Here is a 22,927-nt window from a genome sequence, read left to right on the forward strand (position 1 = left end):
CTTGATGCATAATTCAAGTTTGTTGCACGTTAGGAAGTGGTAAAACCTGGCCAAACTTGTTTGACTTTGGAAGTAGGCTGGATGGGAGACCACCAGGAAATCCCAGGTATATTTGTGGCTTTAAAAAAAAAAAGGAAAGTGATATAGGTAATTCTTGACTTACATTGAGTGACTGTCCAGTTACAAAGGCACTAAATAAAGTGACGTATGACCGTTTCTTACATGACCGCTGCAGCATCCCCGTGATCACATGATCAAAATTCAGATTTGGCAACTGACTCATCCTTATGACCGTTACCATGTCCCAAGGTCATGAGATCACCTTCTGCAATCTTCTGACAAGCAAAGTCAACAGGGAAGCCAGATTCATTTAGCAATCGTGTACCTAACTTTAACAACTGCAGTGATTTTCTTAACAACTGTGGCAAGAAAGGTAATAAAGTGAGGCAAAACTGACTTTAAGAGCTGTCTTGCTCTACAAGGGCAATTTTGGGCTCAATTGTGGTCGTAAGTGGAGGATTACCTGTAATTGCAAGTGATTTCTCCTTTAAAGACTAAACACAGCTATAGTGGTAACAGTTTTGGGCTGTCCCAGGGGTCACATGAGTCTGAGCATTACTTGAGGGCCCCTCAGGTCCAAATTGCTGCTTTCCAGGTGTGTCATACATGATTCCAGGTGTGGGAGTTGTAGTTTGATGACCAGCCAGGCTCATGGAAGGTGATGGGAATCATAGTTCGAAGACTTGGATAACAGCAGGTAATAATGGGACCTGCAATCCAACAAGAGGAATGAGAGAGATCTGGATTAGCACATCAGGAGAACACTACTCTGTTGGGGATGATGGGACTGTAGTCCATCTGAAAAAAGGGGGTGGGGGCAGCGAAAGAGGCCCCACCAGCTCACGGCAGGTCTCTAAGTGTATATTTGCAGGAACCCAGGGTGCAGCCGTGCTTCCTGCCTGTGCATAATGGGATTTGCAGTCCAATATGGAATGTGTTGATTAGCACAACTGGAGGCGCAATACTGCACTGGGGATGATGGGACCTGTAGTCCATCTGGAAAAAAAGGTGTGGGGGCAGCGAAAGAGTCCCCATCGGCTCACGGCAGGTCTCTAACTGCATATTTGCAGGAACCCAGGGTGCAACCGTGCTTCCTGGCTGTGCATAATGGGACCTGCAGTCCAACATGGAATATGTTGATAAGCACATCTGGGGCGCAACGATGTGGCTGGGGATAATGGGGCGTGTAGTCCAGCAAATAAAATGGGGTGGGCTCGCTTAGTGCAGCTGCACCGACCGCTGAGAGCCCTCTGGGTGGGGATAATGGGATTTGGAGTCCGACATATTGAAAGGAAGCGGGGCAGGGGAAAGAAGTTCAAAGCCTGTGTCCCCCATTGCCTGGGGGATGATGGGAGCGTTGGCTGGGGACGATGGGAGGGGCAGTCCTCCGGCTCCCCAGCCACTCAAACCTCACCTCCGGGCGCGGAGCGCGGAAGCCGCCCCCACCCACCACGGCGGCCATCACCGCCGAAGCTCTTTTGATTGACAGGGCCGCCCGGCGCCCCCCCATTGGCGGCAACCACCACTTCATTCCCGCCCTCTTGAGCGCGGAAAGGCGGCGGAAACCGCGCATGCGCCGCCGCCGTTGAGCTCGCGCTCCTAACGGCTCTGGAGGCGGAAGCCGAGGGGCTGGGGAAGCTGGGAGTTGTAGTCTGGAGAATGGTCGGGCGATAGAAGTGGGGCGGAGGCGCCCCATTCCCTCTTTTTTTGGGTGGGGGAGGGTGTGTATGTTATATATATATGACTTTATTAATGTTCATAGACAAAAGCTCAAATACTTCAGGAATAAGCCGGAAAAGCAACGCTTGCACACCTCTCCCTCATTCCCAGCTGTCCACATTCACACGTGTATCTAACTACACGTGTCAAGGCGGGTCGTGTGAAACTGCTTTAGGCGTGGTTATTATTTTTTTCCTCACTCGTTTTCTCACCGTTTCGAGGGAGGAGGTCTGACTGCCATCTTCAGCTGGCAAGGAGCTAAAGCAGAGGGCAACCTTCATCAGCCTGAAAAATCTGTGGCTTTTGCATTAAATGGAGATCCAGACAACCATCGTCCCCTGCACGAAAACAACTTTTATTTTTTATTCCCCCCCCCCTTGCTGTACTTTTCAGTGGGATGATCCAATCCTAGATGGACCTTAGAGGTCATCTAGTCCAACCCCACTTTCCCAGGTCAGGAAAGTGAACGGCAAAGTTTTACAAATTTTACAAGCTTTTGTAAATTTTACAAGTTTTTTGTAAGTTTTACAAGTTTTACAAATTACAAAAAAACCATGTCATTTGCCCCTCAAAAGGTTATGTACTCTTTTGAAAATCTGGAAAGATAGAACAATCCAAGACTTAAAAACCCTGGCCCTTCTGTTGCTGTATAACTTTACCAACTTTTAATATTCCGGATCTATTTCAATGAGTTTTGCCTTGAGTGTGACATCAGGTAGTATTCAACGACCACAACTGAATCCAAAATTTCTGTTGCTAAACAGAAAGTTAAGTGAGTTTTGCCCCATTTTACGACTTCCTTGCTACAGTTCTTAAGGGAATCAGTGCAATTGTTAAAATTAGTAGCGTGGTTATCAATGGCTTTCCCGTTGACTTTGCTTGTCACAAAAGGGGATCACATGATCCCAGGACATTGCAACCGGTACATGCTAATTGCTGAGTGTCCGAATTTTGATCGTGAATAAAACGGTCATAATTATTTTTCAGTGCAAGTCTTAAGTGTGCAAAACAGTCATAAATTCTTTTCGGTGCCACTGCAATTTCAAACAGTCACTAAATGAATGGATTTCAAGTCAAGGATTACCTGTAGTTTCCTTCATGGAGCAGAATAGAAGAGTGATCACCTAGTGGTCTACTTTCCATTCTTATTCTTCTGCTTTTAGCCACTTAAAAGGGTTAAATCTGCCTGATTGAAGCCAATCCCTCTTTCTTACAGAATTGTGGGGAAAATAGGAGGAGGAAGGCGCATTACATGCAATTACTGCCTTGCCTTGACTAAATGCAAAATAGGGTAAAATTTTCATGCTATCACATTTAGAACCAGTGGGGTCTTTTTTTCATAGCAGCCAAGGGAAGTCCTCAACTTCCAACGACCGCAATTGAGCCTACTATTTCCGTTGCTAGGCAAGACAGATGTTAAGCATGCTTCCCCCCCCCCATTTTACAACCTATCACTGCAGTTGTTATGTGAATCTAGCTTCCCCATTAACTTGGCTTGTCTGTATCTGCAGTTCCTTGGGCAGTCTGAGCTATATATATATAAATCCCTTTTTCTCATCTGATATATTTAAATAACTCAGAAAAAAGGGATTTATATATATAGCTCAGACTGCCCAAGGAACTGCTGATACAGTTCTACAGAGGAATCATTGAGTCTGTCATTTGTATTTCTATAAGTGTCTGGTTTGGCACAGACTTCAAGGGATAATTAGAACTGCAGAAAAAAGAATGGCAACCAGCCCGCCTTCCATGGAGGACCTGCCTACTGCACGGGTTACAAAGTGGGCTGAGAAAATATCTACAGACCCCCTCACATCCCGGACATAAACTGTTTCAGCTTCTTCCCTCAAGATGACACTATAAAGGATTGCACATTAAAACAACCATACACAAAGACAGTTTCCCCCCATGCCATCACTCTGCTAAACACTTAATTCCCATGACACTGTCTTATGTCTGAGTGGCGTAGGAGGCTAATGCCTCCTACTAAGGCAGCATTTAACATCCAGCTGCCTGCAATTACTGCGAGTTCAATTCTCACCAGGCTCAAGGTCGACTCAGCCTTCCATCCTTTCTAAGGTGGGTAAAATGAGGATCCGGTTTGTGGGGGCAATAAGCTGACTTTCTATAAAATATACAAAAGTATGAAGGCTATTGCTTAACGCATTGTAAGCCGCCCTGAGTCTCCAGAGAAGGGCAGCATATAAAAATAAAAATTAAAAATTAAAAAAAATATGCCCTGGAATGTCAAACCACTTAGTATTACTCTTATCCTTCTCCTTTGTCCTATTTCGCTTCCCTGTTTATATTTTCTGGTTTATGTTGATTGCTTTTATTTAGCATCTGGTGACTTATCACTGAGTGTTGTATCTTATAATTTACAATGATTGTATTTTTTGATTGTGATTTATCACATGTTGCTTGTATGTACACTGAGAACTTCTGCAGCGGAGACAAATTCCTTGTGTGTGTCCAATCACACTTGGCCAATAAAGAATTCTATTCTATTATTAATTTGCAAATAAATTAATATTTTGACATTTTAATATTCTGATTTGGGCCTACAGGTTTAGAAGATGACTCTTAATCCTCCCCCCCCCTCCAAATGCCCGAGAGAAACGGTTTAGAATGTACCATAAAGGAAAAAAAAGGTTGAAAAACATTGGGTCAAATTCGTAAAACTAAATCACAAAGCTGAAACAGTGTTTACTGATAGACAGAACATTTAATGATTCTTAGTTTTGGATTTTTTCACAGCCACACCCCAATCCTAATGCTATTTTTCACACATACAGATACTATAGGTTTACAACCATTTGTTTGGCGGCCAAAGTTAAAACAGTACTGGAAAAATGGACTTCAAGTAGTCATCAACCTATAACCACGTTTCTTGCCACAGTTGTTAAGTGAATTACTGCAATTGTTAAGATAGTCACACGATTGTTGAGTGAATCTGGCTTTCCCCATTGACTTTGCTTGTCAAAAGGTGCTTAAGGGGACATGACCCAAGGGCACTGCAACCGTCATAAATATGAACCAGTTGCCAAGCACCTGAATTTTGGTCACATAACCATGGGGATGCTGCAACAGTCATAAGTGTGAAAAATGGTCATAAGCAGTGGTGGGCGGCTGGGGGTTCGCAGGGGTTCGGGAGAACCTCTAGCTAAGATTCTGTGCAGTTCGAAGAACCCCCAAGTCCTACTTCTGGCTGACCCCACCCACCCCTCCCCTCCCAGGAATCCCCACGTGACCTATTTTGGATTCAGGTAAGTGCAGAACGTGCACGGAGGCTCGAGGAGGGCGACAAAATTGTCGCTGCATTTTTGTATTTACCAGATGAGCTCTTATTTTTGAACTCTAAGACTTACCGTAGCTTGCCAAGTTCTTATCAGTAAGCTAACTGCGCATGTCTACATTCTTTCACTTTTTTCTTCTACTTTCTTTGTTCTCCGGCCAGGAGAGGTCGCCGGGAAAGCTGCCAAGATGTAACTAATTAGATTAGTGAGATGTTTTATTTTCTTTATAACAAATAAATGAGTTTTTCTTAGAAAATATATCTTCGGGTTTATTTTCTTAAAGTATGCTTCAAGGGAAAAGCCTCGATCCACTTCTCTAAATCAAGGTACAATTACCCGAGAGCAGAATGGGATTAATTAGCACCCTGACAAAAATGGGCCTACCAGAGGTTCGGGAGGGCCTCTGGAGCCTAGGGAGGCCGTTTTCGCCCTCCTGGAGGCTCAAGGAAAGCCACTGGAGCCCGGGGAGGACAAAAACACCCCACCCGCCATGGTGCAGGAGGCCGACTAGGCCACACCCACCCCCTTGCTAAAATCTTTGAAGCCCACCCCTGGTCATAAGTCATCTTTTTCAGTGTGGCTGTAACTTTGAATGGTCACTAAAAGAATAGTTGTAAGTCGAGGACTACCTGTACTGATTCGTCTGGCAAGAAGGAAGGCCGAATAGTGGGAGAAATAATTATTTTGGGTGATTTAAGTCACAAATAATATTAATCTGAATTTAAAAGAATAATGTCTATACAGTAGTCTGTATAGGTTTTAAATTCTTTGACTACTATTTTTGCCATTTGCAAATGGCGATCACGTGACCTCAGGACATGGCAATAGTTGTGAATAAATTGCCTGTTACCAAGCACCCGGATTTTGACCATATGGATATTGTAGTGGTTGTAAGTATGAGGACCAGTCATAAGTCACTTTTTTCAATGCTCTTGTAACTTTGAACAGTCGCTAAAGAAATGAAAGTAAGTTGAGTATTACCAGTAATATTTTCCCGGTCAAATAAAGCGATGGAAATGAAGAATCCAAGTCAATTTCTTCAACTTGGCAGCTTTAATTTAAGAACTTGGCAACTTCAATTCTCAGAATCCTCCTTTGTGGCTGGGGACTTCTGGGAGTTGAAGACTGTAACGCTTAAAGTTGTCAATTTGGAGAAACACTTATCTAAAGGGGAAAGGAATCTCAGGGGAAGAACCACGCTGAGAGTTATAACTAGAAGCCAGTATCAACAAATAGACAAGCTAAAAAAATTACAGTCTGCCAACTTGGGCAAAACTTACAGGAGTTTAAATCTTTCCTTGATTGTTAGGTTTTATTTCTCTGGAAGGAAGAAAGGGGAGGAAGAAAGGAAGAATCAGACAAAGCTATAACAATATGACTGTCAGAGAATAAATAATAAGGACCTAAAATTTCAAAGTTTTCCATCAAAGTCAAACTAGGCACCACCATAAAGGATTCTTCCTTTCAACGCCACTAATTTTCGGAATTCTGAAAAGAAGCATCTAAACACAATAAACTTTGAAGCAAGTCATATTCAGCAGAAGATCAGGCTATTTATTGGCAGTGTGGGGCCACCATGTAGGAATGGATGCTGTGACCATCACTTGTGAATCGTTGGCGACTTTGAGCCGCAGCGGCCCCTTCGTGGTCGCCAAACGCAGCAAGGCAATTCCGAACTCGTTCTCACCCGCGCGGAATTTTCCAGCTGACTTCCCCGATTCGGTCACAATTTCGCTACCTTCGCCAATGCTTTCAAAAGGCATCAATGGTGAGAGCTGAATGGGCAGGAGCCGTTTCCGGATGACGCCCATGTGATGAGTCCTAGCCGTCAACTCCTGACCGATATAACAGCCTTTCGTAAAACTTACGCCGTTCAGATAAACCAGGTTGGACTCCAAAGGCAAAGCGATTCCATACGGGAGATCTTTCACGCCTTCAGGGATACCTGGAGGAAAACGAATCGGTATGATTGAATTGTAGCACTATTCCGGTTCGGCAAGACAGCCAATTCTGCAGAAAGAGTTTCATTGGAAGTGAACACTATGCTAGCAACTCTTTGCACTGATATAACAGTACAAGCATTCCTTGACTTACAACAGTTTGTTTAGTGACAGTTCAAACTTACAGTGGCAGTGAAAAAAGTGACTTATGACCATTTTTCACCATATTATTATTTATTATTTATATTTCTATGCCGCCCACTCTCTGAGGACTCTGGGTGGCTTGCACCAAAGACAGTCTTTCTAACAGTCACAACAGTCTAAAATTCAATGGAGAAGCCAGATTCACTTAACAACCTTGTGACTAACTTAACAACTGCAGTGATTCATTTAACAACTGTGGCAAGAAAGATCGAAAAATGGAAGAAAAAAAATCACTTAACCGCTGTCTAATTTAGCAACAGAAATTTTGGAATCAACTGTGGTCATAAGTCAAGATCGTAAAATGGAGGGAAAAAAATCACTTAACCACTGTCTAATTTAGCAACAGAAATTTTGGAATCAACTGTGGTCATAGGTCATAACTGTGGGGAGGACTTTGCGAAGCAGGAGGGAAAGCCGCAAATGTGACAGTGGCCAGATAAAAGGTTGCTGAGCCCCCAGAGGGAAAAGGGGCATTGCAAACATCTCAAATGGGCCCTTCCCTAGTTTATTTTATTTATTTATTTATTAGAATTTGTCGAACAAAAACGAGAACAAGAATAAAAGAAAAAAAAATACAATGACAGGGACGATAGGCACATTAGTGTGCTTATGCACGCCCCCTCTACTGACCCCTTAAGTATGAAGTAAGGTCCACGGAATTCCACTTGTGACTGAAACTTGAAAATTTGTAGCTGAGACAACTGAATCAGGTAGGGCATTCCAGACTTTGACAACTCTATTACAGAAATCATATTTTTTTTACAGTCAAGTTTAGAACAATTTACGTGCGTGAACAATTCAAAGCGGTTGTTCGCACACGTATTATTGCGATTAAAACAGAAAAAGTCATTTACCGGTAAAGCATTACTACGTATAATTTTGTATGCAATATCTAGGTCTGACTGCAAATGACGCAGTTCTAAGTTATCCAAACCGAGAATTCCGAGCCTGGTAGCATAGGGAATATCCGTCGTGTACAGTTTCTTAGGGTGTAACGGAGAAGGAGGGGAAATGTACTTTGAGACTTACACGTTTTGGTTAATGGAACCTTAGAATAATGTAAGAGCTAGAACTTCTAGTTTGCACTGAGTGCTTCTTCTATTGATCAAGGGATTAAGTTCTACAGATCCATTACTACAAAGAAAATGTTAGGGCATCTAGGAGCCATCTAGCACTGCAGCACAAAACCAGGAGATGGAGAGTTTTAGTCCTGCCTTAGGCATTAAAGCTGGCTGGGTGACTTTGGACCAATCACTAGGACACTGGGAATTCTAGTCCCGCCTTAGGCATGAAAGCCTGACTCTTTGGGACAATCACCAGGAGACAGGGAGTTCTAGTCCCATTTTAGGCATGAAAGCCAGCTGGGTGACTTGGTGCCAGTTTCTCTTTCTCAGTCCAGCTCACCTCACACGGTTGTTGTGGGGAAAAGTAGGAGGAACTGGTGAGTCGAAGGTTTCTCAATACTAATCTCGGGTTTGGGACTGGCGATTGACCAAAAGGAGGAGTTAATGCACAGTGTATTTTTTTTTAAAAAAAGAAAAAAAGGCAATATTTCTCAATCTCAGCGGCTTTAATATGCGTGGATTTAAACTCCCAGGATTCCCCCAGCCAGCATCCTCTATATTTTCAGATAGAGAAACACAAAAGACAAAATCCTAAAAACAGATGTACCACAATTACACAGCAGGAGGGTCGAGACTAGATGGCCTCCAGGGCTCCTTCCCACCCTATCCTCCTGCGCTCCATGTTCCACTTCCCCAGTTCCACTCCCGAACCCATCATCCACCACTTTCCCACACTGCCATTCGGCTTCCTACGATGACTGGCGGCAGGGCACTTTTACCTTGTTGATACCTATGCCGGTGGTAATCCTTCGGCTCTCCAAGCCGGCATCCGGGGACGATCTCCAGAGGGTTCACGTCTTTGCGGGCGATCAGCCTCCAACCCATAATCTTCACTCTGGGATCTGTGGTTAGAACTACAGCTTGGCCAGCATGTGGCAAACCCTCCGATGGTTCTTTTGGAACGACGGCCCACACAGAGAGGTCAAGGCAGGGCGAGATGTCTAATTTCCTGCGGATTTTGTAGAGCTTCAGATGTTTTCGGAAGGAGTCCAGGAGACCCACATCGCATTCCAACAAGACTTGCTGTTCTTCTTGCTCGTTTTCATGGAGCCTGAAAACCCCAAAGAAAGGATTTGACCATCTTCATGGGGAAATCTAATTCTATTTCCTCCCTCTAGGGCGGGGGCTTCCAAACTTGGCGACTTTAAAACTGGTGGACTTCAATTCCCAGAATTCCTCAGTTAGCCAGGGAATTCTGGGAGCTGGAAGTCCCATCAGTCTTAAAGTTGCCAAATTTGGAGATCCCTGCTCTAAGCGTTAAGTTCCTCTTCCTGCACAGATAACGCTTCCTGCGCTAACACCTGTAGGAAGATAGCACCCACCTCTCTCCTAGAAAAATTAAATATTCTAGGAAATATTAAAAAGGCAGAATATTATATTTCCCTGGATGAGAAAAGGAGAAGCATGTTTTGAAGACAAAGCAGCCCCCTGCTCCCCCCTCCCTCTCTTTGTCAATGGGCCATTAAGGCCTGGGCCAGTCTATTCTACATAACACAGATCTACCTCCTTCAGGCAGAGCCATAATAGGAATTGCCCAAAGCACCTTCATTACATCATCACCCAGCAAGGCTCAACCAAGCTCGGGATTCAGGACAGACTAGAGTTGCCTCTGCATGGCCCCATGGGAGTCTGACAACCAATCAGCATACAAACTAATAATAATAATAATAATAATAATAATAATAATAATAATAATAATAATAATAATAATTTTATTTCTATACCGCCCTTCTCCCGAAGGACTCAGGGCGGTGTACAGCCAATTTAAAAACACAAGACACAACAATAATTAAAAATTAAAATAATTAAACAGATTTGGCCGATTTAAAACCCTAAAAATTAAAATACCCCAATTTAAAATTATTATATTGACAGCCCTGCCTGGCTGAAGTTCAAAGCCCAACAGAGGGCATAAAACCCAGCATCTCTGCCCTTTTTCTGCCCAGGATCTCAAGCCATGTTATCCTGCTCATCAATAAACCTTCTTTCCAAGCAACTTCCATGAATCCAGTCTCTTTTTCCCCACTTGGAACTGAATCCAGAAGGATATTTCTTCCAACACATCTTAGGCCGTTTCTTGCAGCACCATAGCCCAAATTGTGTTATGAAAAGCTACTGTGCTTGGGGGTTGCATAGTATTCTCTGATCTTGGGGCTTTGCTTGCAGACCTTTCATGACCCAGCTGGGGAACATCATTCAGTGCTAGGAGTGGGGTTGGTGGGCAAGAGGAGCAGGAGGAGGAGGAGGAGGTGGGATCCTTGGTACTCTCTGAGCTTGGTTGCTGTTTTACAGACCCTTTCATAACCCAATTAGGTAACATCATCAGTGTTAAAATGGAGTGGGCACCTAACTATGTCAACACTGAATGGCTTGCAGCAAAATAAAAAAGATAAAAAGATGATTCAAAACAACTAAAAAGCAAGAAAGTGAATTCATGAAAGTCTTTTTTTTTCCTTTTCATGGGCACTGAGGGTCATGTGGAATGGATTTTGTCATAGTTGCAATATGGGTTTCGTAGTACTGTTGCACTGGCTAACTCAAATGAGTTTCCTTGTATTTTCATTTGCCTTGAGAAATAAAAATACATTAAAATACAAGGAAAAACCCATTTTATTTATTGCAGTACTACAAAACCCATATTGCAAGTATTACAAAGCCCATTCTACGTGGCCCTCACCATCCGTCTTTCCCAGAGCTGGGAAACGAGCCCTTTTCGCCCGCGGAAGAGGGCAACTACAACTCCCATCGTTCCCTGCCGCCGATGGCGGCGGATGACGGGCGTCGCATTCCGGCCACGTCTCGCCCGGCTGAGAGCACCGTACGCACCTGTACGCGATGACGTCATAGAGGCACCTCCCCTGGACGTTGAGGGCGTGTGCGTAAAGCGCGCGCGGCGCGGCTCCGCCCACCTCTTCGAAAGGGGTGACGTCATTGGTGAGGAGTCCTTGGAGGAAAGAGAGCGTCTCGGGGCCTTGCAAGCGGATTAGCGCGCGGTGGCTCAACGGGAAGCAAACGGCGGTCGCTCTTACGTCGCCGCCGCCCGAGTGCAAATTTCTCGGGAGGCCCCGCCGCAGCGCCGCGATCGCCCTCACCAGCATGGCGGCCTGGCGGAGAGCGACCAAGAACCTGGAAAAGACCTCGGCGCCGCCATCTTGTGTATGGTCGAGGGTGGAGCGAAAGGGCGTGAGGCGGCTTTAGTCAAGTGCGCAAGCGCAGAGGCCTCTAGCTCTTCCTTCTTGGCCAACGGACGTAAAGGGGCGGGGCCGAGCTCCGAAAGTGGCTCATCATTGGCCGAGCGGTCCTTCCGGCCTCTGCGATCCACGTGCTGAATGCGGAAGCGACTTGGGGCCTTTATTCCAAAGACTTATTTAAGCGTATGGCAGTGTTTCTCAACCTTGGAAGCTTGAAGATGGGTGGACTTCAACTCCCAGAATCCCCCAGCCAGCGCTGCTGGCTGGGGGATTCTGGGAGTTGAAGTCCACCCATCTTCAAGCTACCAAGGTTGAGAAGCACTGGCGTATGGCATCATATAGGGACTAACTATATACATTATCATTTCACCTGGTTTAGTAAAACGTACCAAACTCAAATGTGAGAAATATCATGTTCAAATACCTATGTCATTGAAGCACAGCATCCATTTATGTTTTTAAAAAATCAGGTGATCTTTTCGAATACATGACAGTGAAAATGAAATGTCTATGGAGATTCTGAGCGGTCCCAAGTTATGGTTGTCCCAAACAAAAGGTAGAATTGTATAAGAGATGGAAGGGACTTTGGATGTCTTCTAGTCCAACTCCCTGCTTAGGCAGGAAACCCTACACCATTTTAGAAAAATGGCTGTCCAAAATCTTCTTAAAAACTTCCAGTATTAGAGAATTCACAACTTCTGGAGCCAAATTGTTCCACTGATAAATTCTTGTAACTCTCAGGAAATTTCTCCTTCGTTCTAGATTGCTTCTCCTTGATTACCGTGTTTCCCTGAAAATAAGACCCTTATATTTTTTTGAACTCTGAAATAAGCGCTTGGCCTTATTGCCATGTGCTCAAAAGCCCGATTGGGCTTATTATTAGGGGATGTCTTATTTTGGGGGAAACAGGGTAGTTTCAATCCATTGTTCCTTGTTCTACCCTCAGGTGCTTTGGAGAATAGTTTGACTCCCTCTTTGTGGCAGCCCTGGTGGTTTTTCGATAGGCAACTGGACTTTTGTTTTCCCTTGAAGACGTTTCACTTCTCATCCAAGAATCTTCTTCAGTTCTGAATGGATGGTGTACGTGTGTGTGAAAGGATTAGTTCTAACAGCATCTTTCCATCCCCTCCATCATCCAATCAGAACTGATGAAGCTCCTTGGGTGGGAAGTGAAACGTCTTCAAGAGGAAAAAAAGTTCAGTTGCCTTTTGGAAAGCATCTTTGAGACAACGCAACCTGGATGGCTGAGAATCTACAACTAGTCCTCAACTTACAACAGTTCATTTAATGACCATTTGAAGTTACAACAGTACTGAAGAAAGTGACTTATGACTGTTTTTCACACTTATGACCATTGCAGCATCCCCATGGTCACGCGGATCAAAATTCAGACAGCTTGGCAACTGGTTCATATTTATGATGGTTTCTCTGTCGCAAGGTCATGTGATCCCAATTTTGTGACCTGACAAGCAAAGCCAATCGGGAAGCCCAATTAACTTAACAACCGTTACTAACTTAACAACTGCAGTGATTCACTTAAGAACTGTTGGGTCAGTTCTTAAAGCTCAGAAATTGAAGTGAAACTCACAACAAATGTCTCACTTAGCAACATAAATTTTGGGCTCAGTTGTGGTCGTAAGGACTATCTGTACACAGACAATTTGTCTTTCCTTACAGTGCTTTGTGCAGAATTCAGACAGGTCCCAAAGATGCTTTTTTCCAAGAGGCAAGTGGACTTTCTGGCTTTTTTTCGAAGACGTTTCGCTTCTTACCCACGGAAGCTTCCTCAGCTCTGACTGGATGGTGGGGGGATGCAAGGAAGCTGTGAGAATTAATCCTATGCATTTTTTTTCCTTCTACAGCAGGGCTGGGCAACCTTGGCAACTTTAAGAATTGTGCAGTTCATATCCCAGGATTTCCCAGCCAAGTTGCTAAGGTTGAAACTGAATTTCCATTAACAGGAAAACTCAAACCCAGCAAGGTGGGGTTTTTTTTGGCACCAGAGATATTTTAAATTTTTGTTCAGAGCGTCTTTATCTTGGCCAAGCTTGCTTTTCGGCAATTGCTCTGATAAAATGAACAGTGACTGCTCAAAGTCACAACAGCACTCCAAAATGATTTATGGCCGACACTGAGTGATGACCATTGCACCATCCCCACAGTCATGTGATCAAAATCTAGGTACTTGGCAACCAGCATTATTTACAATGGTTGTAGTGTCTCAGGATCATAGGATCTCCATTTGCAACTTTCCGAGCTGGCTTCCAACAAGCAAAGTTAATGGAGGGACCCTGATTTACTTAAACACCACATGAGTCACTTAATAACTATGGGGATTCGCTTATCAACAAAGCTGCAAAAGGTTGTAAAATGGCCGTGACCCTTTGCGTGCTTAGCAATGGAAAGTCTGATCCCAACTGTGGTCATAAGTTGAGGACTACCTGTAGAGTGAATGGGGGTGTCCACTCTGATTCCAGAGTTGCATATCAGTAGCACTTACACTTATATACTGTTCCATAGTGCTTTATTATGCATTATGAAGTGGTTTACAGCATATTGTACCTAACAATCTGGATCCTCATTTTACTGAGGATTGGAAGGATAGAAGTCAGAATCAACCTTGAGCTGGTCAGGATCAAACTGCTTGCAGTCAGCAGGGTTAGCCTGCAATGCTGCATTCTAACCATTGCACCACCATGGCTCACCCATCCATCCGTCTGTGTCTGTCTATCCCATCCATCCATCCATCCATCCATCTCTCTCTCTCTCTCTCTAATCATCTACCTACCTATCCATCCAATCCACCATCTAACTATTTTTTTTTTTAAATTTGATTTATATGCCGCCCTTCTCCGGAGACTCAGGGCGGCTTACAATGCGTTAAGCAATAGCCTTCATACTTTTGTATATTTATACAAAGTCAGCTTATTGCCCCCACAAACTGGGTCCTCATTTAACCTACCTTAGAAAGGATGGAAGGCTGAGTCAACCTTGAGCCTGGTAAGATTCGAACCTGCAGAAATTGCAGGCAGCTGTGTTAATTACAGGGTGCATTAACCACTGTACTACCAAGGCTCCTAACTAACTCTTTTATATCTTAGCAGTTGTGGCTATTCAAGAATGAAATGAAAATCTTGTTACTTTCCATTTTTATTCTTATTTCTGTTGAAATTGCTAGTTATTTCTTTTGGGGCAGCATGAAAAAAATTACTGAGACACTCAAGATGCAGTAAATCAACAAAGTTTTGGAAACCTGATTCTATGCAACACTTAGTAACACCTTTCCCCTAAATAAATGCACCACCACATCTGGAATATGATGAAACAAAAGGAACATTTTGTTCCATTTTTATTAGTGCTGAACACTGAAACATCCAAAAGTGTTTACTGTTTGTAAGTAATTATTCCATGTACAACTTGTAAATAGCTTTTACAATGAAACATATTAGGGATCGACAACATACTTTCTGGCTGCGTTCGCACAAAAGATTTAATATGACAAATTCATCCATTTTTCTCAGCTCAAGATAATAATTCTTAGAATTTTTAATCTCACCAGGTGGATTTCCACACTTCAAAACTAGGAGAATTCCTCTTAAGTTCATGTTGGCAAATTTAAGCAGGTGTCAACACAGCCACTTTCTATAACTGTTTAAATATGTCGTGCGAACGCAGCCAAAATGGGTTTTTTACACAACTGGCAAATGAGGAAAATGTACAAGAAAAAAGACTTAAGAAAAATAATAAAAGAGGTCAAAACTCTGTTAACAGCATAGATTTGTTATGGCTATTTAGTTAATTTCAAGTATTTCCCAGCGGAATGGAACGCGAACGGCAGTGTGTATGTAGGCTTTGGTTGTGCGGTTGTCAAAAGAGAAGAGTGGTAAGTGTTTTCTCTGCCAAAGGATGGAGGAAAGATGCTGGTATCTCAAAACCACCACATCCAGATTAAAATCCTTACAGTCTGGGGAGCACAACTGCTGACTGGAACAGTTAACTGTTAAAAAAGCTCTCTCTCTCTTTTTTTTTTTTGCATTATAGATTAATCTTTTGGTAATTTCCTTTTTTTTTTAATACTGCAGGTATATAAGAAGAGTCTTAAAAACAACGTTGGTTCTGTCTTCTGACATATGATGTTTTCCCATGCATTGGGTATAAAACTCTTTTTTAACAGCTAAAGATTCAGGATAACAGAACACAGGAATTGAATTATTTGGTGTGTATTATTATATTATTATCCAATTTATTTGCTGCCCATCTCACGGTTCAACGTGACTCTGGACGTATTGATCTATACACGGCCAAAAATTACATATTTTTTTTACCTTGCCATCCCAATCTAAACAAACACAATGCTGATTTGTACACACTTCCTTAAACAAAAGGATCCTGGTTTTTTAAAAAAATATTTTTGAACTAATTATTCACTTAATTCCACCAACATGGCCTTTTCTTCAAGACTTTTTGTGAAGGACATCATCAGATAATCAATGAAGAAAAAGAAAGGAGCTAAGTTAAGAAGACAGCATTGCCTTCACTATAAATTGTGTCATTTTTTAAAAAATACCGTCACTACGTTGATCTCCCAGTGGTCTCTTTTCAATCCTACAATCCTGATCAGCCCGGCAAATTTAATTGTAGAATTGGGGTTTTGGCCCCTCACAAAATGGACCCGTGAACCACCTATTTTAAACAGTTCTGTTTTTTGTCCATAAACATAGGCTTGTTTTGAATTATGATTTTAATCCAGGACCAATTTAGGCAAAGCTGAATTATTTTTTTTGAAAACAAGACCTCCCATCAGATGCTTGTTTCTCAAACCTGACATCAAAAACAGTGTTTCCAAAATAATTTTAAAGATAATTCTCCACTGCTAAATCTTCATTTTGGGATGAGTAAGGGTGAAAGAGATCTCTTTCTGTCCATCGCAGTGTTGTAAACATAGATTTTTCTTCGTTCCATTGGAAGAAAGTATTTTTCCTTCAAAAATTAATTCTCATTTGTCTGAACCTTCTTATTCTCCCTTGAAGTGAGCTTTAGATAGATTCGTAACAACAAACCAGATTTATCTTCTTAAAGCCACTTAGCTTCTTATCGTACCGGAGATGTTCAATAGATCTCACGATGCAAGTTGATGGTCTACAAGTTAGTGGAATCTTCTGGAAATTACCAAATGGGGTTCAGGACTGATACTTCATGTTATGTACATGAAACACATGAAACCGTGGACTCCATAAAGACATCTTGAAGACTCCCCTCTGCAACTGATCGATGCTTGCAACCATTTTCCATTCCTGGTGAAGGTCAACGACACCAATCTGGAGGGCTAATTCTGTACAATATACAAATTCATGGAATGAAAATGGAGACCTGTGCTTTGGCAGTGGATAAAAGTAACGTTAAGGCTCTTTCCCCCCAACATGGAATAATAGGGTTGGAAAGGACTGTTGTGGTCTTTTAATCCAACCTCCTGCCTAGGCCTCAAGGTCCATAATTCCCAGTTGACATAAACTTAACGCTTCTGGAGGACTTCAATGCAGAAGGGCTTTATTGGCCTTAGAGATGTTAGGAGCAGGTAGGTTTATGGAGATTGAATAAACAGTATTACCAGTAAGTCTCTCTTGGGTGATTTCAAGAGCTAAGCAGGATCAGACTTCGTTATGGAGGACTTAAAATGGAAGCTGTAAAACCCCTCAGGTGGCTAGACAAGGAGACACAAAACATTCTGGAAGAAAACAGTAGCAAACAGTATCTGAATTATACTCAAGAAATCTATTTCCAGATCAGTATGTTTCTCAATCTTGACAGCTTGAAGAGGTGTGGACTTCAACTCCCAGAATTCCCCAGCCAGGGTCAGGAATTCTGGGAGTTGACGTCCGCAAGCCTTCACATTGCTAAGGTTCAGAAATACTGGCCTAACATGAACCCACTTTGTAGGGAAAGTGTAAGAACTCTACCCTTACACACATTTGAATTAAGGAGGTATCTGAATTGCTTGCGCATTATCTTCTTGCACTCTTTCCACGACACCTTCCTTATTCTTTCCATCACTTGTTTCTGAAGCTCAGCAACGTTTAACACACATGGACTTCCAAGTTCTAGAATTCTCCAGCCACTATGAGTGGACTTCAACGCCCAGAATTCTCCAGCTGCAGAAATTCCAGGTATTGAAGTCCACGCATCTTCAAGCTAACAAGTTTGAGGAATACTACTCTACATGCCCGCATGAAGTCATCAAGAGGAAATCTTGATTTCATTTAGACTTCTCGGTTATTACGAGTCATAATATTTATGTCAGCCACAGAGGAGAACCTGCCCAGGATATCTGGCTAGAAGACTAGACTAATGGAATATTGGTCTGAAGGATCCCAGCTCTTCTTAGGCTATATATGACATTTGTAAAGTCATACGGAAGAATGAAATAGGCAGGTATTTAGAGAAGCACCATATCTCCATACAACATCTCCAAGCTTCTGAATAGATGTAATGTTTCACTACCACCAGCATCTTGGGGGTTCATTTTCTCCTCAGCGTAATGCGAGGACATCTGATTCACTGTCTTGTCCAAATCAAGCCCTGGTCATCTTATTTTAGCACTAATCTCTCTCCACAAAGGTTCAGTGAAGATGTTTTCTATTGTTCTCTTGCTGGCTGGGGAATTCTGGGAGTTGAACTCCACCATCTTCAAGCAGCCAAGGTTGAAAAAAAACTGCTTTTCAGTGACTAAATTCATTTTCCTCACTCTGCAACCTTTGACAGGGCACAATCCTTCATGAAACATCCTTCGTATCTCCTGGAACTCATTTCTCAAGGTAGTTGCAGAGAAGGAAAAATAAAATAAAAATAAAATGCCATCCATCCCCAAATGCACAGTGTAGCTGACCCAGAAACTGGCTTCAGATCTCCCTTCTCTCGTACAGCTCCACTTTCTTGGAGGCTCTAAGAAAGGCTCCATTTTCTTGGAGAAGACCAAATTTGCTTTCCAGAAACCATTTTGCAGTGAACCATACTGCCAAAGTCGCAGGTTAGTGTATCTCTAGTGATGTTTACATAATTTTTCCATTTTAAAACCCTATCCTTTGCTGGATACAGCCCGCGATTCAGAACTACAACATTTTGGGAACATCTCCAGATGTTGCCATTCCTCCAAGGACCTGGAAATGAATTCAGTTTGGGATTATTTGACCCTCAAAAGAAATCTTCCATCCACCAAGGAACAGACAACATGGTTCAGCCCCACAATTGCTTAGCATGGGAGGAAAACCCCCAACAGAAGAGGTCTACGGCAGGCCACCATCCACGCGTGGTGGTTTTTTTTCATGAACAACGGACGTTCCCGTCTTACCACAATCAGAGGGCAGGAGAGACAGAAAAGTGGTAAAAAGATTTAAAAACCCTCCAAGGCACCCTTCTCCAGCCCACGTCTGCCCTAACCTCAAAAGAAATTACTCATAAACTAGATTATTTGGCAGGCACCAAGTTAGGAGAACCCATCCTGTCTGGGTAGGAAGCAAAAGTCAAAATAAAATGAGAAATGAGTTGGTTCGTTAATTTTTTAAAAAGGCAGCTTGTCAGAAGGAAGAAATGGAAGAGTCGGACAAGCAAGGAGGATAAGAAACAAAGGATAACGCGATAAATGCTACCTGTTTCAAAAGGGGGATTATACCTGAGATTCCCCAACCGTCAAGGCAGGTTGAGAAATTGGGCTTTGGGGGCCAAAGTTTTATCGACAGGAATTTAATTCTGTTTCTTCTGGTCTCTGGAGCCTCGAGTCAAAGGATCCATCTTGGCCATCAGCACCTGGTTTGAATCTTCCCTGGAAGAACAACGCTAAACCTCAAAGATGGATCTGTCTCGCGCGGACTTCTAGCGCAAATATTCTGCTTTTACCCAGAAAATGAAAGATGGGATCAACCAAGCAAGGGATTAAGAAAAGGCCTCTGGTGGACTACCAGTTGGTGTCTCACTTTAGCCTTGTTCTCATATGCAAAGAAGAGACCCACACCACCTCCTGATGCAAAGGACCCTTTGACCTGTTCCTCCTTCCTAAATCCATACGGAGTTTTTCCCATCTTTGCCGTTGACGCTACCCTTCTCTGAACTGGTTTTTGGCTTGGCCCCATGTTTCTCCTGCGCAATGTTGGCCCGGTTCTGCTCTGTCATGGATCCACTGGAGCCCGGGCTGCTGGTTCTGGAGGGCTGGCTGTGCCCCTGAGTGCTGTTGTAGCTCTGGAACGCGATGTCCAGCTGCTCCTGAGCCACCCGTAAGTGTTTATGGAGGGTCGACAAATCGGGAGGGATGTTATCATCGGGGCTGGTGCACTGCTGCTCCTGGACTACGTTGGCTAGGTTCTGCTCGTGGGCCATCAGACTGTTGGGGATCTTGGCCGGTTTGTCCGACTTGACCACCAAGTTGTACTCGGGTGGGCAGGAGATGTTCTTGGGGTAGGCGGCGTAATTGTACGGCGGCTGTCGGAAGCTGTGGATTTTCCGCTCACGAATGGCGTCCCGGATGGTACCGATGCCCAGATGGCACATCTCCGCCAAGTTGAGCAACAGACAAAGGCAGCTGACTACGTACATCACCAGAAGGAAGATGGTCTTCTCCGTGGGCCTGGACACAAAGCAGTCGACGTTGTGGGGACAGGGGTCACGGGTGCAAAGATAGTAGGGCCTCACCTCGAAACCGTAGAGCATGTATTGACCTATGAGGAAACAGACTTCCAAGGAGGCCCTGGTGAGAAGCTGGAAGACATAGATCTTCATCAGCCCTTCTTCTTGGATATGTCTCCGTCCATCATGTTTCTGCCCCTTCTTCTTCTCCTCTTCCTTGGTCTTCTCCTTCTCTTCGTTCTCCGCCATCTCCTCAGAGATCATAGGTTCTTCTTCGGCGCCCAATGAGTCCTCCAAATGGTGGGACGCCTGCCAGTTGAGGACGAACTGCTTCTTCTTCTTTTTGAAGCTCCGAAATCTCTTCTTCTCCTCCTCCGAAGATCTGGCGATCCGGTGGATGGCGTAACCCAAGTAGATGACGGACGGGGTGGAGATCATGATGATCTGGAAGACCCAGAAGCGGACGTGAGAAAGCGGGGCGAAGGCATCGTAGCAGACGTTGTCGCAGCCCGGCTGTTTGGTGTTACAGGTGAACTTGCTTTGCTCGTCCGAGTAGATGGACTCGCCACCCACGGCCGTCAGGACTATGCGGAAGACGATGAGAACAGTCAACCAGATCTTCCCCACAAAAGTGGAGTGGTTGTGAATTTCTTCCAGCAGGCGGGTGAGGAAACTCCAGCTCATGTTGGTCATAGGGGCTGATCATTTACGGCCTGTAAGATAAAAGCAGAGAGATGGGAATATACGAATTTGTTCCTTCCTTCCTTCATTGAATCATTCATTCATTCGTTCGTTCGTTCGTTCGTTGAATCATTCATTCATTCTGTGCAGTCCTTGGTGGTCTCTGAGTTAGTTGTTTTGTTGAAGACATTTCATGACCCAACTAGGTAACATTATCAGTGTTAAAAGGGAGGGGCGTTTGCAGGGAGGAAGAGGAGGAATGTGGGGTGTTGGTGCTCCCTGAGTTTGACGGTGTTCTTGCAGACATTTCATGACCCAACTAGGTAACATCCTCAGTGCTAGAAGAGAGTGGGATTTGCTCTATTTATATACAATGTAAACTTCCCCTCTCCCCACCTTTCCCTTCCTCTCCTCCCCTCCCTTCCTTCTTTTTCACTCTACTCCTTCCCTTTCTTCTTTTTCTTCCCCGTCCCCCTCTGTGCAAAATCCTTCAGCCCCATACAGTGTGCCCCAAATATATCCACCTGGGAGGACTACTTTAATCACAGTCCGGTGCCAGGTTAAAGTTAATTACAACTCAATGCTTTGCTGTGATCAATGGCTTTTTTGCAGGATCCAATCTGGGTCGGTCACTAGGACCAGAAGTTTTATCATACCGAGCTTTCAGCCCATCCTGAGGGAACTTCTCTCACCTTTGGGTTATCGTATGAGTAATATTTATGTGGTGCCTGGTTATGTGTGGCCTTTCAGTTGCTGATTGGGGGGGTTGATGGCCAGTTATTAAGTCATTGGCTGTTATTTCCTTGGACTACCAAGTCCACAGCTGCTCAAAAAAAAAGGACATACATTCGTTTTCACATCTACTAAGATTGTTGGCTGAGCAGGTACAAAAACAGCCAGGGAAATGATTGAAGCCTGGGAAACAGGCGACTTGACTGACAACAGGAATGCTGATTTGCCACCAGCTTATCAGGTACTTAGGAGCCGAGGGCTTGGCAGCAAAAGAAAACAATAGTCAAGGACTTAACAGCCGGCCATCAACACCCCAGTCAACAACTAAAAAGCCACACAGAACCAGACACTACATAAAGCACACCTACTGCTAGAGAGAAGTTTCCTCAGGATGGTCTCCATCATGAGTCTGAAAGCTCTGAAGATTAAATCTCTGGTCCCGGTGACTGACCCAGATTGGATCCTGCAACATTATCCTGGGACACATGTTCGCCTTCAACAGCTTTTTTGTTTTTAGCGCATCCTAATTATGCCGACAGGTGGCAACATTTCACCAGTTGTGTGTGACCTTGGAAAGCTAAGCAGAATGGGACCTGGTGGGAGTTTGGATGGGAGACCAGCAGGTTGATGAACAGTGAAGGGGAAGGTTGAAGAAAACATCCCGAATCTTATGTACCTCCATGGAGTCAGTGGAGGGCCTGAGATGTGCTGTATGGTTCACCACCGGGGTAATTCAGATACTCAGTACAAGCATCCCTCAACTTACAGTCATTCATTTAGCAACTATTCAAAGTTATAACAGCCCTGAAAAGGGGAGCTACAAACGGAACTCGAGCTTATGTCCATCAGACCGCATCCCCAAGGTCACGTGATCAAAATTCGGACACTTGGCAACCGATATGTATGTATGACAGTTGTGGTGCCTTCAGCTCACATGATCACCATTTGCGAATTTCTCAGCAGCTTTCCGGCGAGCAAAGTCAATGGGGGCATCTGGATTTGCTTAACGACCATGCGAATCACTTAACAACCGTGGCATGAAGGTCGTGAAATTGGGCACGACTCACTTAACAACTAACTGCCTTTCTTGACAACCGAAATTCTGCTCCCAATTACGGTCATAAGCTGTAGTATTTACCCTACCTGTAACACTAAATGATACAATAACACCCATCGTTCATTTATACATTGCTTCTCATAATTATAATAATGAAAAGAAATAGAAAGCAGCTTGCAACAACAATGCAAACAGCGTGTCAAAAAGACGCACACTTCAACACAATGCCTGCTAAACTAAGCAGGCGAATGGACGGAGAGTCCAACGAGCGGGCATCGCCACCAGATGGATTCGTAACTGGCTGACCAAC

At 43.8% G+C, this 22,927-nt stretch overlaps 2 protein-coding genes across 14 annotated transcripts in view; both read right to left on the bottom strand.

Moving 5' to 3' along the window:
• Nucleotides 1–6,608: 6,608 nt before the first annotated feature.
• Nucleotides 6,609–11,745, bottom strand: IBA57 (iron-sulfur cluster assembly factor IBA57). Of its 2 annotated transcripts, none has more exons than XM_034442574.3 (3): nt 11,170–11,745; nt 9,063–9,394; nt 6,609–7,020 (listed from the first exon to the last, which is right to left on the bottom strand). In XM_034442574.3, the coding sequence occupies exons 1-3, from the start codon at nt 11,439–11,441 to the stop codon at nt 6,626–6,628; spliced, it is 999 nt and encodes a 332-aa protein (XP_034298465.1). In that variant the 5' UTR covers nt 11,442–11,745; the 3' UTR covers nt 6,609–6,625. The 2 variants fall into 2 exon arrangements, with proteins under 2 accessions (XP_034298465.1, XP_087749258.1); XM_087893132.1 differs by lacking the exon at nt 11,170–11,745 and adding an exon at nt 11,021–11,152.
• A 3,104-nt stretch (nt 11,746–14,849) lies between these two features.
• GJC2 (gap junction protein gamma 2) overlaps nt 14,850–22,927 on the bottom strand; it is a 58,060-nt gene continuing 49,982 nt past the window's right edge. For 6 of the 12 annotated variants that reach the window (XM_034442577.3, XM_087893134.1, XM_087893135.1 and 3 more), the window contains one exon: nt 18,589–20,860. In XM_034442577.3, coding sequence (XP_034298468.1) covers nt 19,581–20,840 — 1,260 coding nt within the window. In that variant the 5' untranslated portion in view covers nt 20,841–20,860 and the 3' untranslated portion in view covers nt 18,589–19,580. Of the gene's footprint in view, nt 20,861–22,927 lie in introns of all 12 variants that reach the window. The other 6 variants (XR_015734138.1, XR_015734139.1, XR_009620765.2 and 3 more) reach the window with 3 other exon arrangements.

The sequence above is a fragment of the Pantherophis guttatus genome, chromosome 4, assembly GCF_059756535.1.
Source record: "Pantherophis guttatus breed Tessera chromosome 4, ASM5975653v1, whole genome shotgun sequence".
NCBI lineage: Eukaryota > Metazoa > Chordata > Lepidosauria > Squamata > Colubridae > Pantherophis > Pantherophis guttatus.